Here is a 19,416-nt window from a genome sequence, read left to right as displayed (position 1 = left end):
CTTGGGCTGCATCTGTCCCAGTTACTTTGATTCTTAGCAATATGGCATGGATCCTATTGAGTTTTTGTTTGGTTTGGTTTCTTACTGTAATGGGTATTAGCTGCACACACAAATGCCTTATTCTAGCCTGTTTTTTGATGCAGACAGAGGAAATATTTTGACAGGGTAGTTTGCTCTTAGACTTACCTAGACCATAAGAGGGAAATAAATTTGTGCTAGTATAAATTATGTCTTTCATTATGAAAGACTGTCAGAGTAGGACTGTTGATAGACCTGTGCAGGGAATATTTTGATAACTTTAGACAAATTTCATTAGAACAAAATCTGTAGTAAATGTCATATTTTCAACTATATTCTAATTTTTATTACATATATATCTTGAATATTAACCTATATCTTTTGGTAGTGGAATGTATTGCTTGGAATTAATAATTAAGTCTATAACAAACCCAGTGTTTTATGAAATGAGGAGGACAAATTTTGTAGATTTACACAGACTCCCTAACTCATTCCATTTTCGAAAGAACTTCCTAGTTGTTGTACTTTTTCTTTCCTGAGAGTATTCCAAGCCTCTTTCCTGTGCTTCTCAAATATGCAATATATTCATAGATGTTCCTCTTATAAGTTATTATAGGTAGCAAAGTTACTAGGTAGCAAAGAACATACTTACTTTGGTACATATATTGGAAAAGTTTAATTTGAATTAACATGTTTTAAAATGAAGTGCCATAAAAAGGTAGATCCTTTTTTTTTTTTTTTAATACAGCAATTTACTTGTACTTCAGGGAGTTGCTTCTTGTGCATTGCAGTGTATAATAAAAAGAATACTTGTGGCCAAAAGACACACTTCTTGCTGTAGTGAAGGTTCTGTTATAGAAATGAATTCTGTCATAATACAGCACACAGTGTTTTATTTTTCATACATGGGGAGGAGTGAGTAAGCAGGGAAACCATATTTTTTATGTTTTTGTCTTTCATCTGTTGTTCATTATTCTTTATATACAAGAGAATTTACTAATTTTAGTAATATGGTATTTTGACTTCCAGATCTTTTAGGAAAATTCAAGTGTTCTTGCTGTGCACATTTCTCTTAGATCAGGAATCCTGTGTTATTTAACAGGGTGGCTTGGATGCCATTCTTTGGAAATCATTGGATCTGATAGTTGAGGGCATGATTGATGTTGTCTTCTTTAGTAACAAGACTTTTTGCATTGTTTAAAAGAGAATGTGTTTCTTTTACCAAGTATCACTGGGAAACATGTCAAGTCTTTCCATTTCAAGGTCTTACAGGTAAGCTTGAGTACAGCCCATGGGGAAAAAAAAGGCATTCCTTTGAGCTTCCTATTGCAGTTATAATGATCTATTGCCACAGGAAGCAAGGGTTTCTTCTTTTTTTTTCCCTTTTGATTTTTTTCCCTTTTTTTTTTTTAAGTATTATGATTAAAAACGTAGGCATCAGGTTTATATTCCTTTATTCAAATTTGTGCAAGTCTTCCCTTCTCCCAAATGAATATATGTTCGAGCTTGAAATGAAAAATACATGATAATGAAATAAATGACTGCCCCAAAGCTATGTCCTACCTGTGAAACTGAGTTATGAAATAATAATGGCGTGAGTGATAACTGCAGGTGCCAGTGTCCTAAAAAAGATGAGAATGTTCTTAACATGGAGAATCCTACCTTGAAGGCAAATTAGCACAAAGGAGCAGTGCTTGAAGTCTCCCCATGGAAGCTGAGTTTATGCCATGTCAAAGATCAGAATTCAGCCATAAAGCTAGTGATTCATCAGTTTAATGGAAAATTTCTTGCTTCAGGATATTTCCTAGTAATATCAAATGCATGACTGATAACAATTGCAGTGAATGCAGTGTAATTGTTTATTGGTAAATAAAAGTAACACCAAAAGCTGAACTTGTCTTAGGATGTTTATAGCACTTGCAACAGTGGGTTTTAGCAAGCATTCTATTGCCTGATTACAGATACCAATGCTGTACAAGTGTTCTGATGTGTCACTTTGAAGTGCGTGGGTCAAATTGAGACTTTTAAGTTGAATAAAACAGAACAAATTACTCAATCTGTTTTCATATGAATGGTCAAAGGTGGAGGTAGGCTTTGAAAATTCCAAATCAGATCAAGAATCCTGTAAAGGAGCACTTACAATATTTTAATACTTAAAGGAAGTTCTGTGTGGTGATGTGGTGTTTAGTGTAGTGTAGGTGATGAAATACAGGTCCTGTTCCGGCCCTGTCACTGACTGCAAATAGGAGCATTTCTGAATCAGCTGATGCAATCTGCAAAGGGCCAGATCACATTCCCTGGCCTTTCCATAGAGCCATTCTCAACATGTTCCGTCCCAGTTGTTTTTTGGAGAATAGATGGGGAAAAAAAACAGATTGAAGAAGACAATCATATCTATTATCATCAACAGAGTTGAAATCTTCCTGAGTTTTTAGTGTTGGTGCGTAAAATGGTACATTAAAGGCATTCTTGAAGCTCTTTTTATAGTGTGTATTGAAAATAAATTTTAATCCGGTGGGTAATCACATTGTCGAGATCTAAAAACTTTTGAACTCAAACTTCAACTGGCCTTTTATGTAAGTATTTTAATTTGCTGACTTTAAGAACTTTCAAAATCTACAGGTTGATCTGTTCTTTGTTTTGGTTGCACTTTCTTTTTTGTGTGTCTGTTTTCTCTCTTCTGACATGTTTCTTTACTTGGACAGATTATCCTTCTCAAATTTCCCTTAGTTCCTGTGAATGCTATTCTTCTATATTATTATATTGTTAGGATTTGGCCATACTAGTGTTTTTAAAAATCATATAAATAGTCTTACACAGTATTATGGCAGTTTACTTAAATTATTATATGGTATTTAGTCTGCAGGGAAAGTCTGTGGCCCACAGGTCAGTGAATGGTTTAGGGTTACCTACAGCCTTTATCTACCTAGATACAGCTGTGATTTAATTAGTGAAAGCTGCATTAAATTTGTGTGACCATAAATTAGCGAGTGGTGTTTATATGGTGTTTCCAGCCCCATTAGTGGGGGAAAAAAAAGTAGATTAGGATGGTTTCTGCAGGTCATGTAGTCCAGACTCCTTCTCAAAGCAGGTTTGTACTGTTATTAATGTTGTTATTGACACAGAAGATGGTACAAATTAAGAAGAAGGAGGAATAGAAAATTAGTGTAGTGCAGGATGTACAAAATCTGGACCTAACTAGTATGACTGAAGATAAGAATGCACTGTGAAACAGGATCAGTTGATGGCTTAGCAAAGCATGGCAAAGACAACTGCATCAGACGAAAAAAATCAAATTAATTAAATGTTCACATTCAGTTGGTATTATAAAGAATACCCAATGAAGCATTACAATGATTTAGCAGTTCTTGTTCTCCAGGGATATGATCTTTAATCAGATGTGGGGAGAGTAAAATGTAGACAGCGTAATTTATTCCAATAAGAGTAGAAAAGTTCCTAGTTTGGAATTTAATTGGGTGATGTATGAAAAATCTAAATTCTCTAGAGTGCATTTTGGTCTTGAAATTTAGATGACTAAGTATTTTTAGCAACAATGGATATTTTTATTTTTATTTTATTTTATTTCATATGTTTGAGTACTCTAATGGGATGTGAAACATCAGTGAAGGAGGCTGAATTTTAAAGGACTTTTTTTTGTTTGTTTAATAATTAACTGGGTTCTTCTGAACTGCTAATAGCATTTCAATCACTTAAAGTGAGATTTGCTTTTCTTCTAATATGACCCTGTATTCTTACTGTTGTCTAATGATACTGTCTTATCCAGTCAAGCCAGTGTTACAGTCAGTGCTGAAGCAGGCGGTTCTGTGCAACACCTGATAATTTAAGGGCAGGTCATAAACCCCTGTGTTTTCCCACACCATCACCCCATTTAGAAGAGGACTGGGATGGGGCATTCAGATGGGATTACGTGTCATGATTCCTGACCTCATGACCAAGATGTACAACCCAGGAGGGATATGGAGATGCTGCCTGAAACTTCAGGAATGGAAGGGATGGCATTAGGGACCACCGAGGCTTGTCAGACATATGTGTGTCCATGGGACCAGATGAGAGGGATCCAGTGGTGCTGATGTCATGAGGCAACTCTCCATCATCCTTGAAACACTGTGACTGGAGAGGTTTTTGAAGACTTTGGGGTGGGGAAGTCACATTTATCGTTAGGAAGATAAATAAGTCTTATATTTCTTATGTGCTTAAATATTTAAATACACATTTCATTTTACCTGTCATTGTAGTTCAAGAGAAAATAGGACAGGACAGAAATGAAATTTTGCATATTGATATTAGTACAGCAGACTCTGTGCAGATTTTTAGTGAATGTCAGATATAATCTGTAATAACTAAAAAAAGAAATTTTCGCTAATTCCTTTATTACTATCTTTTAATCTAAAGGGTGTTTTGGTTTTTTTTTAGCTTATTGAAAAATGATATCTTAAGAGTGTTCCTTTTTGTCAGAAATTAAGAAAATTATACATTATTACCTGAATCATGGTATTTAAGGCACCCTCATAGATGTAGTGTCAACTCTTTCGAACACAAGAGGGCTTCCAGAAGCTTGGATTTCTGTATTTAAAATCTTTCCACCTGAAGAAATTGGGAAAATCCAGACATTTTCATCTGTTTCTCTAGAATACAATTCACTGAAATGCTACAAGATTTTTACAGAATCATGGAATAGTTTTGATTGGAAGGAACATTTAGAGTTCATTTACTCCAAGCCCATGCAACAGGCAGGGGCATCTTCAACTAGATCAGGCTGCTCAGAACTCAAACCAACCCAAACCTGAATGTTTCCAGGGATGGAGGCATCTACCACTTCTCTGGGCAACCTGTCCCAGAGTTTCACCACCCTCATATCTAAATACTTCTTCCAGATATGTGGTTGGAATCTACCCTCTTTTAGTTGTAAACCATTACACTTTGTCCTCTCTCAAGAGGCCCTGCTAAAAACTCTGTTCTCAGATTTCCAGGTCCTTACATTTGATAAATTAATTACATCAAAGATTCATATATTCATGAAACCAAAGTCGTGATGCATAGAATGGTGTGACTCGGTCAGGATACAAATAAAAAGAAAACACTATTATGTTTGAGATATATAATAATTTTGTGTATATTTAAAAGTTCTCATCAGAAGCTGTGAACCATAAAGGTCAGATAAATGAATGCATAACCTCCCATAAAATATCACAGTCTTGTATACAGTAAACAGGGACAAGCCTGTGAGCAGCTGCAGAGAAATTATCATAGCCAAAAGATAGTTCCATTCACAAAAATAGCCTAAGAGGAAAATAAATACTTTTAAATTATTTTGACTCTGTATTTGATACACACTGACATTACCCAGTTGGCAGAACACTGGAAATAAAATGAATCCTGTAAGAATTTTTTTTTTTTTTTCAAATATCAGTACTCAAGCCAGAGTTCCATTTGTTTTATCATTGACTTATAGTAACCAATTGATGCATTAGAAGCATATGGAAACATGAAAAGCATATGGAAACAGTAAAAGCACTGAAAACAACTCAGATATAATGGCCCTTGAAAATGACACACTGACAGATGCAAATATAGAACTATTTTCCTACTAAATTCCCTCCTATTTCCCTTTCTGAAGCTACCCAGACCCTATTTATATTTTTTTAAAATATATGTTTTCTTATATGTGCAAATATGCATATGTATATATTCTTATGTTTAACACCTCCCTGTTGTATAACAGAAAAATAAGAATATTTTGGTTCTGAGCCAACTGTTTTCTTCTTTTATTTGTAACTCTTTTAATTTGTTTGTCCCCAGAAGTAGACAGAAGGATGCCACTTAAAATCATCACGTTGCAAAGTCAAGGCCACAGTCCCCCACTGACACAGAGTGAAAACAATAGAAACTCTCCACAGTTCTGTCACAACCACCTGAACACACTCAGCAGTTTTCCCACAGCTGGAAAATCACATCTTATGAAAAGGAAATGAAAAAGGTTATCAGAAGTCAATGCACTCATTACATTATCTAAAATGCAGTGAAAGTGCTGTGACTATTAGAAATGCATTCTAGCTGCTCTTCAAAATTAACTCCTCATGCTTAGAAGAGCTGTTCCCAGCCCTTGCTTGATGCAGGCATTTGCTGAGCTGTGTGCTTCAAGCAACACTCTGTTAAGTGCAGCTGTAACTTTTTAATGGGACCACAAGCATTTTCAGAGGGGCTGTGTATGTAGTTCTACTGGATCATTTTCCTCAGGGAGGAAAAACCAAGCAAAACAGAAAAACTGACTAAAACAGAAAAAGAAAAAAAAAGAGTACAGAACTGAGCATAGGAGGATTTCTATGCTTATGTTGTATGTGACAGTGTTCATTTGTACACAGCAGATCTGGGAGATAATTAAAAGAAGTGAGCCTCAATTATTTAAAAATTTACATTTAGAAATTTCAGCAGATGTTCAGGAACAAAAAACAGGCTGAAACCTAGAGATGAAAATATTAAACTTAGAATTCTGCAAGGTAAGACAGGAAGGAATCACAGAGCAAGAATTTTGATGTCCCTAAAACCACAGTGATTATAATTCCATCTCTACATTCATTCTCTAAAATGGCATTGGTAAGGACAGAGAGGTTTTATGCAAAACACAGTCCCTGGATATGAAGGCAATGGAAAATACTATCAACCAATTCCTGTCTGTTTTACATAAATATGGAAGCAGGCAGATGTCATTGTTTCTGGCTGGATATCAGTTCAGGAATTGAAAGAAATCTACTTTTATTCTTTCATCATGATGCTAAGTCTGTTATGATGCTTTGAGCAACTTCTACATTGTTCCTGAAAAGAATCTGCTTTCTGAAGACAACTGAAGATTGCTTCATTTTGGTGGTGGGCTTTTTTGTGTTTCATGGATGATTTTTTTAAAAAATAGTATCAGCTCTCTGGTTGTGAGTTTTCAACATCAGAAAAAAGAAAAATAAGTTTTATATTAATGGAAAAACCTTCTCATTTCCACAATAACAAGTAGTTTTCAACTAAATAAAAATTTATAAGTAGAGACAGAAAATCCACTCATCATCTTGCAGCTGTGATGATGGAAAGTAACTGAATGCTGTGGAAAGGAGTCAGAATAAGTTTGGCTGCAGTGAAATGGGCAGCTAAACTATGTCACAATTTCTTGAAATGATCTTTATCAATTTTATTTTAATGGATATTTTCTTTTCTGGAGACATCTTTCACTGATATTAAGCTTCCAGTTACCTCATGTAAATACATTAATTTATGTTCAGAAAGCCCTCTAGAGAGAAGCTGCATTATTTCTGTTATGTATTTGGCTTATAAAAAAGATGCAGAAGGTTCCCTCCAGTTTATTGTAGATCATGCCAAAAGTCATTTAGAAATGATCACAAAAAACAGCTGGAAAAAAACCCTGTTTTCTTCAGTTTTATCTGCTATATCAATTTCCTTTTGTTCTGATGGTGAGCAGTAGACACATAAAAAAACCCCAACTTTATTTATTAAAAAAAAAAAAAATAAGGAAAAAGCCTTAAAATGGCACAAATGTGAACTGAAAAGAGAAATGAATTCTATCTACCTCTCAAGGGAGGAAGAAATTGGTCTGGAAATTCATTGCAGCGAAATGAGTGAGTTATTTTGCTGACTGTCAGTGGTAGGTAACAATGTAATGCAATAAGTGAGGGCCAGGTTTGAATAGATGGAAAATTAATCTTCAGCCACTGTCTCCTGTGGGATTTTCTGTGCCAGCATTGATTACATTTCAGCTCCTGACTTGAGAGAGAACTTGGATGGAGTTGGATTTTAATTATATTCACATGCGAGATCACTTTCCTTCAAAATATGTGTTTTACTACTTTTCTGAAAACAAAGTTTAACTGGATATAAAACTGTACTGACACCACTATCTGTCAGGCTTTTTATAAAAATGCCAGATTAAAATAATTAATAACATTGAGGTTTTCCTTTTTAGTCATTCCTTTTTTTCTTTTCTTTTTTTTTCTAACTTAGATGTAAGCTACTTGAAATTCATAAATTTGCAAATGAAAACCAAATAGATTCATTTTCAGTATAAGGATCCACTATAAATTTGGATGTGTAAGGCCTAGTACAGTATTTATTGGTCTTGCTGCTCAGGAGGTAGTGGCCCAAGGGAGTTCAGCACTAATTTGGCAATAATGGTTCTGATACTTACCTGTTGTGTTCAGACACCTTTAGATTTCCAGAACAAATTGTTCCTGTTAGAGGGTAACTCTGAAATTTTTACAGGATTTTGTCATTTTTTGTCTTTGGTTTTTGGGGCAGATTGATGTGTTGTTGCAGTATCAGAGCTGTACATCACAAAATACTCCCAGGAAAGTCAACAAGGGCCGTGTGAAATCATCTACATTACTACATGTAGTTTTAGATCCACTGCCCTGCATTAATCAGGTTGAGAAGAGTTTTTAGATTAATGTTTTTGGTTGTGTATCATGGAATATCAGTAGGAATAACAACAGACTCGGTCACAGTCTTTTTCAAGGGGACCTGTGCTAGTGTGTGGTATTAGAAATGCGAGAAGTAGATTTTATGTTGAAATTTTAAGGCATTCAGGTCTTAATTAATTAAATATTTTCAATTTCAACAAAGTTTAATCAGATTTTGGCAGTAGACATGAAGCTTCTTTCATAGCATATGAGTGAATGGAAAGACTGAAAGGTTGTATTTATTAATTGGACTGAAATTGAAATATCAAGCACAAGAAATATAATCATTTTATGATTTGATGCTTCAGGAATTTCAAGCAAAAATCTAAATATATTGTAATACGAAAACGTCTGTGCAAGACCTGCTAGGATCAACTGTATGGCACATTGTGTGATTCTTTGTTTTTTGTAGAGCCAGAAGTTGAGCTTTTATGAACTTCGACTAGTCAGTCCCTTCCATCGCAGGATATTCTATGATTCTGTGTTCACGCCCTTTCTCTTTTACCATACCCATTCCCTCCCAAATATTTCTTCTGGAAATTTAGTTGAAAGAAGCTTTTTGGCATTTACTCATTCTGGTATTTTAGTGTTGTGATGTGGCCTGATGATTCCCAGTTCTTTTCTGAAGTGTTCTGTGAAAGCATTGAAGGTTTGTAGTCGTTGCTACTAATTTCAGAAATAAGACTGTTAGAATATTTTTAATCAAATGACTTTCCAACAGAAGAGAAACTTTTTTACATGAATGATTGATTATTGAGATTGCATTTGCATAATTAGACAAATTCATTACTTTGAGCAGCATGAAGCTAAAAGATAACTTGTGAAAAGAACTCCAGAATTTGTGTAATGTTTAGCATTCCAGTTTTGGGGTATAAAATAAAATACAGAATAAAAAAAAACTCAAGCAAACAACACAACAAAAACCTTTGAAAAATTGAACAAAATTACATTGTCTGAAGCTGTCATAGTGCTGTGTCATTTCAAATCATACAATGCATAAACTATTACTGATCCTGGCTCTAGTCTGCACCCTTCAAAATAAGTTATAATGGTTGTGTGGGGTTGACCTTGTCTGGCTGCCAGTTGCCCACAAAGTCACATTCCCCTCTATCACCACCCCCCTCCAGCAGTGGAGAGATGGAAAATAAGACCATAAAGGACTCATGGATTGACATAAAGACAGTTTAATTAAGAAAAACAATGTCCAAACATTGAAGCAATGGCAATCAAAAAGATTTATTCTTTACTTCCCATCCGCAGATGATGTTCAAACACTTTCTGGGAAGTAGGATCTTAGGACACACAGCAGTTGCACCACAAATGCTCCACCTTAATGATAAATGCCCCCTCTCTCCTAATTTCTCTGAGCTTGTAATACTGAGCAGAACATCATTAGAAAGGAATATCTCTTTGATCAGCTTGGGTCAGCTATTCTGGCTATGTCCCCTCCCAAACTCTTGCCCATCCCCAGAATGGAATTAAATACTAAGTAACAAATTGAACTTCTTAGCATAAGACACATTAGCTAAGCTGCACAAAAACAGTCTAAATGAGTACCCACCTTCCTTTCTTCCGGAAGTTTAGTACATTTGTGAGATTCATTTCACCTAATTCTAGACAGCAGTATTGCTGACTTCTACGTCTAGGTGATTTGCCCTAGAGCTACTTTTACAATCAATCAAAAGTAGGAGGCACTTCTAAAGCATGATTCATGTCATGGGAAAATAGGTGTCTAATTAAGATAAGACGAATTGCACTCTAAACATGCCCATTTCTCTTCATTGGCTATGATGGCAGCCTGCAATGACAAGCAGAACACTGCTGGGTTGTTGAAATTACTGGCTGTCACTGGTTAGATGAGCTCTGCCCTTCGTGTTTCCAGATTGCTGCTTATCTCAGGCAACATTTGAACCTATACTTAGTATAACATTTTTCTGTAACCTTGCAATGAAGCAGATGAGAAAATATAGGCAGTTTCATATTAAATTTTCTTGTTTTGTTTCTTTCTTCTTTGCCTCTGTTTTGTGAGTTCTTTTACTCAGAGTTCGGATTAAAACACAGGAGACGCAGAATTGTTCTTCAGACTCAGATGTTTATTATTTCTTATCTATGGCACAGCCACACAACGTGCCTCTAAGTTAACAAGGTGAAACTTGCCCCTGAGTCCTACCTTTCAAGGTCTTTTAAAGTCCAATCTATCCAATTATGGAATGCCAACTAATTATTTTTTACTTATAATCCAGTAACTAATCCTTCATGTTCCTCACTGCGGGTTTTTTGAACTAATACCAGGCGACCCATATTTGTGAAGAAGAAGGAGGAAAGAAGAAGAACTAACCTACACCCAAAATCCTCCATCTTGTTACATATATATTACTATAACCCATAAACCTAAATTTTCTACATCTCCACATATTCTACTCAGTGACATAACAAATTTCTTTTTAATCACACAGCAATAATCTCAGTGCTATCACATAATTTGGGAAGCCTTTCAGGCTTCAGGTCATCATCAGGTCAAATGCAGTGTGCTTCTGAGGATCATTGCCTGTCAGCACTGAAAGACTGAAATTCTCTGAACTCAGGGTTCCAACAGTTTCATTACATGACATTGTGGATAAGCTAAAATTTTTTTGTCTGTACTTTAATAGAAGATAATAAACAGAATGGTGCCAGCACACACATGCCCAACTGACCAGCAGGTGCTTCATTGTCAGCACTATTTACCAAGCATAGCAATTTTCAAAAACTGATGACTCTATAATATTAAAAATATCCTTGTAATAGCCTGCAATTGCTGGCCTGAGTAATCATTCAGCATCATAGATGCTATATTATTGCTTTAAGTGGCAGTCAACCCATGCCATGGGGCCTCCTGTTCCAGCTGCAGCTAAGACAGGTGAAGATATTCCCACCTCTTTTTTGGCCTTCTCTACCTCCTTGGTTTCACACTTCATACAGTTTTTGTAGCTGAGTTAGAAAAATTCTCTGCTTTTCAAAATGTTTAAGAACTAGTACAAATTGACTGAGTGAATTGGAAGGAATCAAGAAATGCATATCAGGGTGCAGACAGGTGAGAGAGGATGGGAACCCAAAGCTGACAGGTGGTGGTGAGTGTTTGGGGACCTTTCCCCTTGGGCAGGTTTAGCCAGCACATGAGGTTTTAGTGAGACATGGTTAAAATAAACCAATGAACAAAACCTGACTTAATCAGAAGTTCTAAGAAGGCTTAATTTCCTTGCTTTGTCTGGATGTATGCCACAGTTTCTGAAAAATCTGTTTATGAAATGTATATGGGTGGTATAATTTTTAGATTTGTGATTTGCTATATAATCTGTAGAAGGGAAAAAAAAAGGTATATTTAAGATTTGGTGCAAATTATTACACGTAATAAAAGGTAATTTATTTGCCTTGTGTTATGGGTGTAAAAAATTCCATGCAGTTATGAAATTTAGGTGTGTAAGGTGTTAGTCTCTTACTTTTCTTTTGAAGGTCTTCATTTCACTGAATTGCATTGGATTATTCAAAATTAAAAGCAAACTATACACAATTATTCTTTGACCTAGAGCAACTAATTGTGTTTATACACAAATGCAAAATGTTAGCAATGAAAGAAAAGCTATGATTTTTTTACCTAAAAAGAGCAAATGTGAGTGGCATTTTTTTTAGCACATTTTGTAATATTTTGCCCTTTACGTGTTTTTCTTTAAAAAGCCTGAAAAGAATGAAACTGAATCTGGCAGCCAGAGAATCAGACCAGTGTTCGAAGACGATCCTGTTTTCCGACGGCAAACATCTTACCAACATGCAGCAGTCCACATACCAACAGATATTTATGAAGGCTGTAAGTAGCATGAGAACAAAGTGATTTATATTTTAATACTAAGGTCATTATTTTTGTCCTATTCTTAAAACAATTTTTGTATCCATTTTTAGTACAGGTTTGCTGTTACATTCACTTTTACTTCTTTCAGTGCTACTTCAGAGATGTGTTGTATTAGGGATATGATTCATTTTATGAATTGGTAGGTGCCACAGTTAAAGGAATTCATTAGGACTGTATCTGAGTTTCAGTGTAACTGGAGGTGAAACAAAACTCTTAACATATTCTGACTTTCTAATCCATTCTTTCTCCATGCTGTTCACATTTAATAGAAACAATTCTTGACAGCTCTTCTTTACACACTGTTTGGCCTCAGGCAGAGATGAGTTCGAAAACGTTTTTGAGTATCCCAAAAACAGGTACAGTTCAGGGAAATAACATGCTGTGTGAGATGGTAGTACCAATATTGCATCCAGTGTATTTCTAGAATTGCAGTAGCAGCCTTTAACAGAGAATGTACATAAAGTCTTTCTAAACTATGAAAAAAGTAATATATATATGCATATACTACTGAGGATTCTTTAATTGTATTTCAAAATTAAGTATTTCTATTTCAAGTATATAAGTCCCTGTGCTCATCATCAAGCAAAAATCTTTGTACAATAAAAAGACATTTCAGCATTCAAAGGGGATGCATATCTTTTAAAAGGCGGGAAGAAAAATTAAATAGGATTTGTATTTTTAAGTTTTGATTTTTTTTTTTTTTTTTTTTATTTAGGGTCCTAATTTTAAGTATGCAGTCTTTTTCCTCTGTTAAAGTCTTATCAAGAGGAACGAGACCCTAGTGTGACCTGAGCTTTTTAAAATTCATGGCCACAGTTGCGTGCAGCTTCCATAAATGGCACAGGGATGAAAATGGAAATGTCAGTAAGATGGGGGAAAGAATCATAGTAGCTCATATTCTTATACGGTGAGCTTGACTGACAGACCTAGAAGATTATTCTGGGATTCTGGCTTTAATGAGTGCTAAAGTGCACCGTAATTGTAGGATTACAGAGAAGTGACAGCCATTTCCTCTGCTTTTTTTAAAGAGAATTGATACTTCACTGTTAAAATGTTGTAAAAACTCGTCTCCAATTATTAGGATATTTGTAAATGCTGTGTGAACTTTGATACAAGATTTTCATCATAACAGTACATAAAATGTTTTCTTGTGTTGAATTTAACATTTTAAATGGAATTCCTAAGGATATATATCCCTTAAAAATGTATACTATGTAATGTTACTGTACAGCCCTTAAACCTGAAAAGGAAGACAGATTATGATTTCCATAGGAAAGGTACAACTTTAGTATCTAATAAAATTAAAATAACAGACAGAAATACACATTTCTGGAGAGAGGTAACTGCATGTACAATATATACAGTTTGTAATTCTTTGCCTTTGGTTTTTATATTAATTACCAGAGAAGTGGAAGCCTAGAAAATTACCAGGAGTCTGTAATTCCATGTCAGAAAAATCATGTTGTTGTGTGTCTGGGTAACTTTTGGTTACAGATGGAATTTTCAGAGATAACGGCTTGAGAATACCTAAAAGTGACAGATTTCATGTCAATAAACACAAAATGTTCACCGCGTTTTATTTTATAGTTACAAAGTTCATGTGTCATCTGAAGCACAGTAAGCAATTGTGAGGTAGTCATTCACCAACAGATTTCCCAAAGTAGAATTTAGTGTTTTTCTTCTCACATTATGATCTACAAGCAATTTTTATAACCCTAGAAAGACTGATAACATATCTTAAACACTGCTGTCATTTTTCTGCCTGTTCATGGGAGCTAACCTGTCATTTCTTGGTAGAGGTTTCAGTGTCCACTATAACAGCGTGCAGCTGTACAGTTGAAAATTCCTTGTCTAAATCCCAATCTGTTAGGAAGCATTTGCAACACAAATATTACAACGAATCCTGAGAAAGAGTGGATGAGACACAGTTCACAAGTTTTATTGCTTGAAAGCCAATTTTTTTTGACTGAATTACTTACACCTTGTCAAGCAGGTTTCATTTTTTCTCCTTTATTGTATATGCTTTGCAGGATGCCAAGAGAAAGAAAGAATCACTCTGGATCTCACAGAACAGTTTTCAATGACTAGATATTTGACTTGCCTATTCCTCCTTGAGATTGGTTTTCACTTCTCTTGCCTATTACAGCAGCAGGTTGTTGTGTCTAGGGAAGAGGAACAATTACTGTTGGAGCCACATGTGATCTGAATTTTCATGTGGGCCTCTCAATCACGCTTTTTCATGTTAATTGATTATTTTCTGTATGAAACTGGGAATTTGACTCTTAACCATAGAATCATAGAATCATTAAGGTTGGAAAAGTCCTTTAAGATAATCAATATGTTGTCCATTAAAGTCTTTCCTATTTAGGTTTCATTTTTATTATAGTTATTATTTATGATCATTTATGATTTTTAAAATTGAATCCAATTATGAATTCGTGTCCACTTAGATTTTTGAAAATGGGAAACTGTTTTGTCTAGTCATTCTGTAATGGTACACAACTTATTTAAACTGAAATCTAGTGTGTCCTATAAAACAATATCCTTTCTCTTCTTACATATATAGCGATTTACTTCATTTGAATTACAGTGATGAGCTTCTTGTGAAGTAGTTCCTTGTATTTCACTCTAAAAATATATACAAATATATCATTACAAAATATTCATTTACTACATCCAGGCTCTTACTTTGTGACTTCTTTCATTGTAGAAATAAACATTATGAAAGTTAGTTGTTTTTTGATTTCTTTTCTTTCCCTGGATCTGATGCCAAAACCTGTGCAGAGACAGGAGAAAGTCTAGGGAGTTAATTTACTTGCCTCTTTCTGAGGAGGAGAGAGAGGGCAATCCCAATAAAATAGACACAAATCAGACTTTTAATTTAGTATTTTTCAAGAGGCCTATTTAGGTTTTGAAATAAAATCAATCTGCAGCTGAAAACAGAACAGACCCTCAGGTCCTCTATCTACCACATGCACTGGGAATTAGTCATGCATCTCCTGTTAGTAATAGCTGAAGTCTTATTTCTAAATCCTCATTAAAACTGTACCCTGCTTATCCCTAAGCAGAATATAGGAACTGCAGGCCAGAAGTAAGAGGAAATCTCTGGCGCAAGGAAAACGAGGTTAATCTTCTCAGTGGATACCACCACATGCCCTCGCTGTCTGAGCTCCACTCTCTCCATCTGGTGCAGTGATTCCTCTAGGTGAATGTCTGTACTGGTGTTATGGTTTGAGGTAAGGTGTTAGGCAAAACACACAAACCAGATTTGCTTTTTTCTGTGTGGTTATTCCTGCTTTACTCCCTTTAAATCAGAAATGGAAATACTGCTTCCACTTGGCACTACTTGGTTAGCATGGAAGAGTTGATTAAAGTGTCAAGTTGAATGTAATGTGTCGTGAACATAACAACATAACTTTGAATATATTTGGACAGCAACCAGCAAGAAAGAAGGGCTTCCCTGCTCTGAAGCCATTAAACTAGGCATAAATACTGAGTTACAAGTAATTGATGGTTCATATACCTTAGTAATTATAAAATATAAATGCTGTTTCTTCATACTCCGCTTTCATGGCAGTCAAAATTTTTCTGCTTTTAAAGTCTTGTATTTATTATATATTATTTGATAGCAAGTTTGGCAGTGGACATAAATTTTGCCTTTCTAGTAATGCAACATATATGTAAATAATCAGTTATTGACAAAGCATTTTGATGTTATTGTACTCCAGTATATCACTTGAGGGCAATAAAAACTTCTAGAAATCATTCAAAAAATTCAAGTTAGATGCTACAGTGATTTTTATCTTGACCAGAATATTATTTCCTTGATAAATTTTTAAAATTTTGTACAGTTTCTGCGTTTATTGTGTATCTCAGGCTAAGAAAAGAAAAAATATTCTTTGGGAACAGCAGTCTAGTGGAAGGTGTTCCTGCACATGGCAGGGGTGTTGGAACTAGGTGATCTTCAAGGTCTGATCCAACCCAATACATTCTATGATTCTGTGACTAAAAACCTTAGAAATAATGGGAAATGAAACCATGACAATGACAATATTCCTCCTCCAAAAAAAACCCAAAAAACCCAATTCAAATAAACTAGGAAAGAGTGTGTTATCATTTATTCATTGAAGGTCTTATGTGTGGATAATAAGTTTTATTAAGGAATCTAGATATTGATAAATCTTGTGTAAATATTTTGGCACTCTCCATCCACATTCTTTAAATATCCAAAGACACAATAAAAAGTTTGTGTGCTTTTTTTGTATTTAAATAGCAGTTACAGACAGTCAGGACACTTTTATTACTTACATTAATTGTTTCATCATAATTTAGGATTAGTGCTCTTGGTATATTTTTTGTGATAGCTTTAAAACTGAAGCTATTCAGAACTCTTTTTCTCCTGGTTTATTGTAAGGTATAAATGAATAGTGCAGGTCTACTACATCGGAGATTGAAAATCAATTGTTTCAACTCTCTGATTTTGTGTTTGTTCACACCTTTAAATTTGGAAATAGATACTATCTATGTATGTCCCGTGCAGATGGCATGTAAGATTACTGTAACTTCTTCCTTTTTTTTTTTTTTTTTTTGGTATTTTCTCTTATTTTAATCAGTGAGTTATTTGTGAAAATGTGATGAGCGAAGTAGACCTTTAAATGAATTTCAGTGTCAGCCTGTTTTAAATACCAAAGACTATGGCTTGGGGTAACTATAAAGCAAATGTTAGTTGCAGCAAAGTCCCCTAAGTACTGCCTGGTTGGTTCAATTTTAAACCTGGAAGGAAAATACTGATGCAGAAACTTAAGTAAAGAACTCTAGGGTCAGTATTGCTTTTTATGCTCTGACAATTACAGTTGGGTTTTTCCCCACAAGTAGCTTGCTAAAGCTCCCTGAATTAAATTCTTATTTAAATAAGCAGCAAAAAGAAATGGCTTTTCTGGCTTGCTGAAAAAGCTTGTTTCTGTTACAATCAAGAAGGCCAAACAACTTGAACAGTGTCCTCCAGTGCAAGGAGGTACTTATATTTTGTACTGGGATTAGTACCATTAGTTAAATTGGATGGATGGTCTAGCATATCCACTTGACACCAAGCTGATCATGACTTCTGTCTAAAGTTATCAAAATTTAAGATAATAAAGTAGAGTAGGGAAAGACTTTTTTGTAGCCAAGGGTAATTTTTTCCTCCTTGAAAGACTAAATTGATTAGGTACATGCTATTTTGAAAATACAGGTGTAGTAAGGAATTATCAATGCAGATTTAAAGTAATCTGCCTAATAATGATGCATCACAAAATGATACAATACCATACTCTCAAGCTGAGTATTTGAGAATCCATCTTGGCCTAGACAATTTATCCAAGACTAACTAATTGCTAAAAGTGGCATAAGGTTCTTAATGGGAAACGAAATAATGTCGAACCTGAAATAAAACACACCTATGTTGTAATTCCAGGTACTCTTCTAGACTTGCATAGTCTTACCTTAAGATATTGAAATAGAATTTTCAGATGTTTCTGCAAAATAAGAAAGCAAAATTTTTATTTTCAGAAGTAAATTTAGACCCTAAATACCCTAGGCTTTCATAGAGATGTAGTTGTCTAAACACAAATTTCTACTGAAAGTGGGTTTTCTGAAATATTCTACCTCAGAACCGAAAAACGTTTATTTGAGATGAATCAAGGGTTAGCTGTTTACAGTCAATATGATTGATTTTATTTATTTGTATGTATTAGTGTGAGAGCTGACTGAAATACAGCATCATGAGATTCTTGATACTTGACACTCAGCTCGTTTACTGGAATAATTTTTTTTAATCTTTTTGAAAAATAAATTTTTATCTAGAAATATTTGGAGGAACTTATATAATATAAAAAAATGACACCCCAAATTTTTGGTCTACTGTTTGAATTGTACTAGGCTTTGTTATTTCTCTCAACTTGGAAAGAACAGATATTAATTTTTAAATTCCTATTTGTTATTTTGTGTTGAAGAATTTTCTCAGCTATCAGTTTAAGTACTTTTACAGCTTAGACATATATATTAAGTATTTTACATCTATTCTAATCACTTAACCTGGGGAAATTAAATACTAAATTCAAGCAAACAATCACAACTCACTAGCAATTCATGATGGAAATTTTCTCTTTGTCTTGGTGAAGCCTTTTATCCTATACAGTAATTTGTTACAGAGCTGAAAAGAAGTTATAGGGTTTACTTTATGATCCTTTGGAAAGAAATTTTCTTCATATTTTTGTGGTGATCTTCTCTTACTAGGTGCTATTTTTACTTCCAAATAGTTTTATTTTGCTATAGATCTAATTTTGGCAGAAACAGTATTTTAATTTCCACTGCCAACTTTCTTTCATGCGTAAGTGTATTAACACTGAATACCTGTACCCATGCAGACATTCTAGTTTTCTCTGTTTCAGTTTTAACCATGCTTCCAGAGAATCCCAAACTTCATGATTATCATCTGTACTTCACTATAGAAATGCACTGAATAGATCTGTCTCATGATCTATTAGATTTGTATTTTTTAGATACAGAAATTTAGCTTCTAATTGATATCTTTTAAAAATTCTCTTTTCCAGCCTACTTCACCTTTATTGAATAAATATTTAAAGATATATTTAATTACAAAAGAACCCCTATATTTCTAAAACATGACTACATCAGGGTGTTGTATTGACACAGAATTCCTCATGAAAACCACATTCCTCAAAACAAAATCACATTTTAGTATGTTATTTCTTTATTAAAGAAATTATTTCTTTTTAAATGGAATAAAATATATCAAGAATTCTTTTTTCCTATTTAAGTCCAGGAAATGGTTAATTTATTTCCTTTTTGCTGTTGGTATTGTTCATGCTCTTTTTAAAAAAGAAGCAAACCTAAAAAATCTTGAGTTTGGGTTTTCAATAAAACAACACAGGTGTTAGGCATGGCCCTAACCCATGGCTGTGGGCTTTTTTTACAGTGACCCTGTTGGACACCACTGACTGCCAAATTTTCTATATTGTGTCGTTTCTGTTCTAA

General features: G+C 34.5%; 1 protein-coding gene across 11 annotated transcripts in view; it reads left to right on the top strand.

Annotated features, from left to right (window-relative positions):
* Positions 1-19,416, top strand: part of CACNA2D1 (calcium voltage-gated channel auxiliary subunit alpha2delta 1) — a 364,967-nt gene that overhangs the window by 198,115 nt on the left and 147,436 nt on the right. For all 11 annotated transcript variants that reach the window (XM_032107946.1, XM_032107943.1, XM_032107947.1 and 8 more), the window contains exon 6: positions 12,210-12,339. In XM_032107946.1, the coding sequence (XP_031963837.1) occupies positions 12,210-12,339 (130 nt within the window). The remainder of the gene's footprint in view (positions 1-12,209; positions 12,340-19,416) is intronic.

This window comes from Corvus moneduloides, chromosome 4, assembly GCF_009650955.1.
Source record: "Corvus moneduloides isolate bCorMon1 chromosome 4, bCorMon1.pri, whole genome shotgun sequence".
In the NCBI taxonomy this organism is placed as follows: Eukaryota; Metazoa; Chordata; class Aves; order Passeriformes; family Corvidae; genus Corvus; species Corvus moneduloides.
Note: the sequence above shows the minus strand (reverse complement) of the source record. Positions and strands in the feature narration are given on the sequence as shown.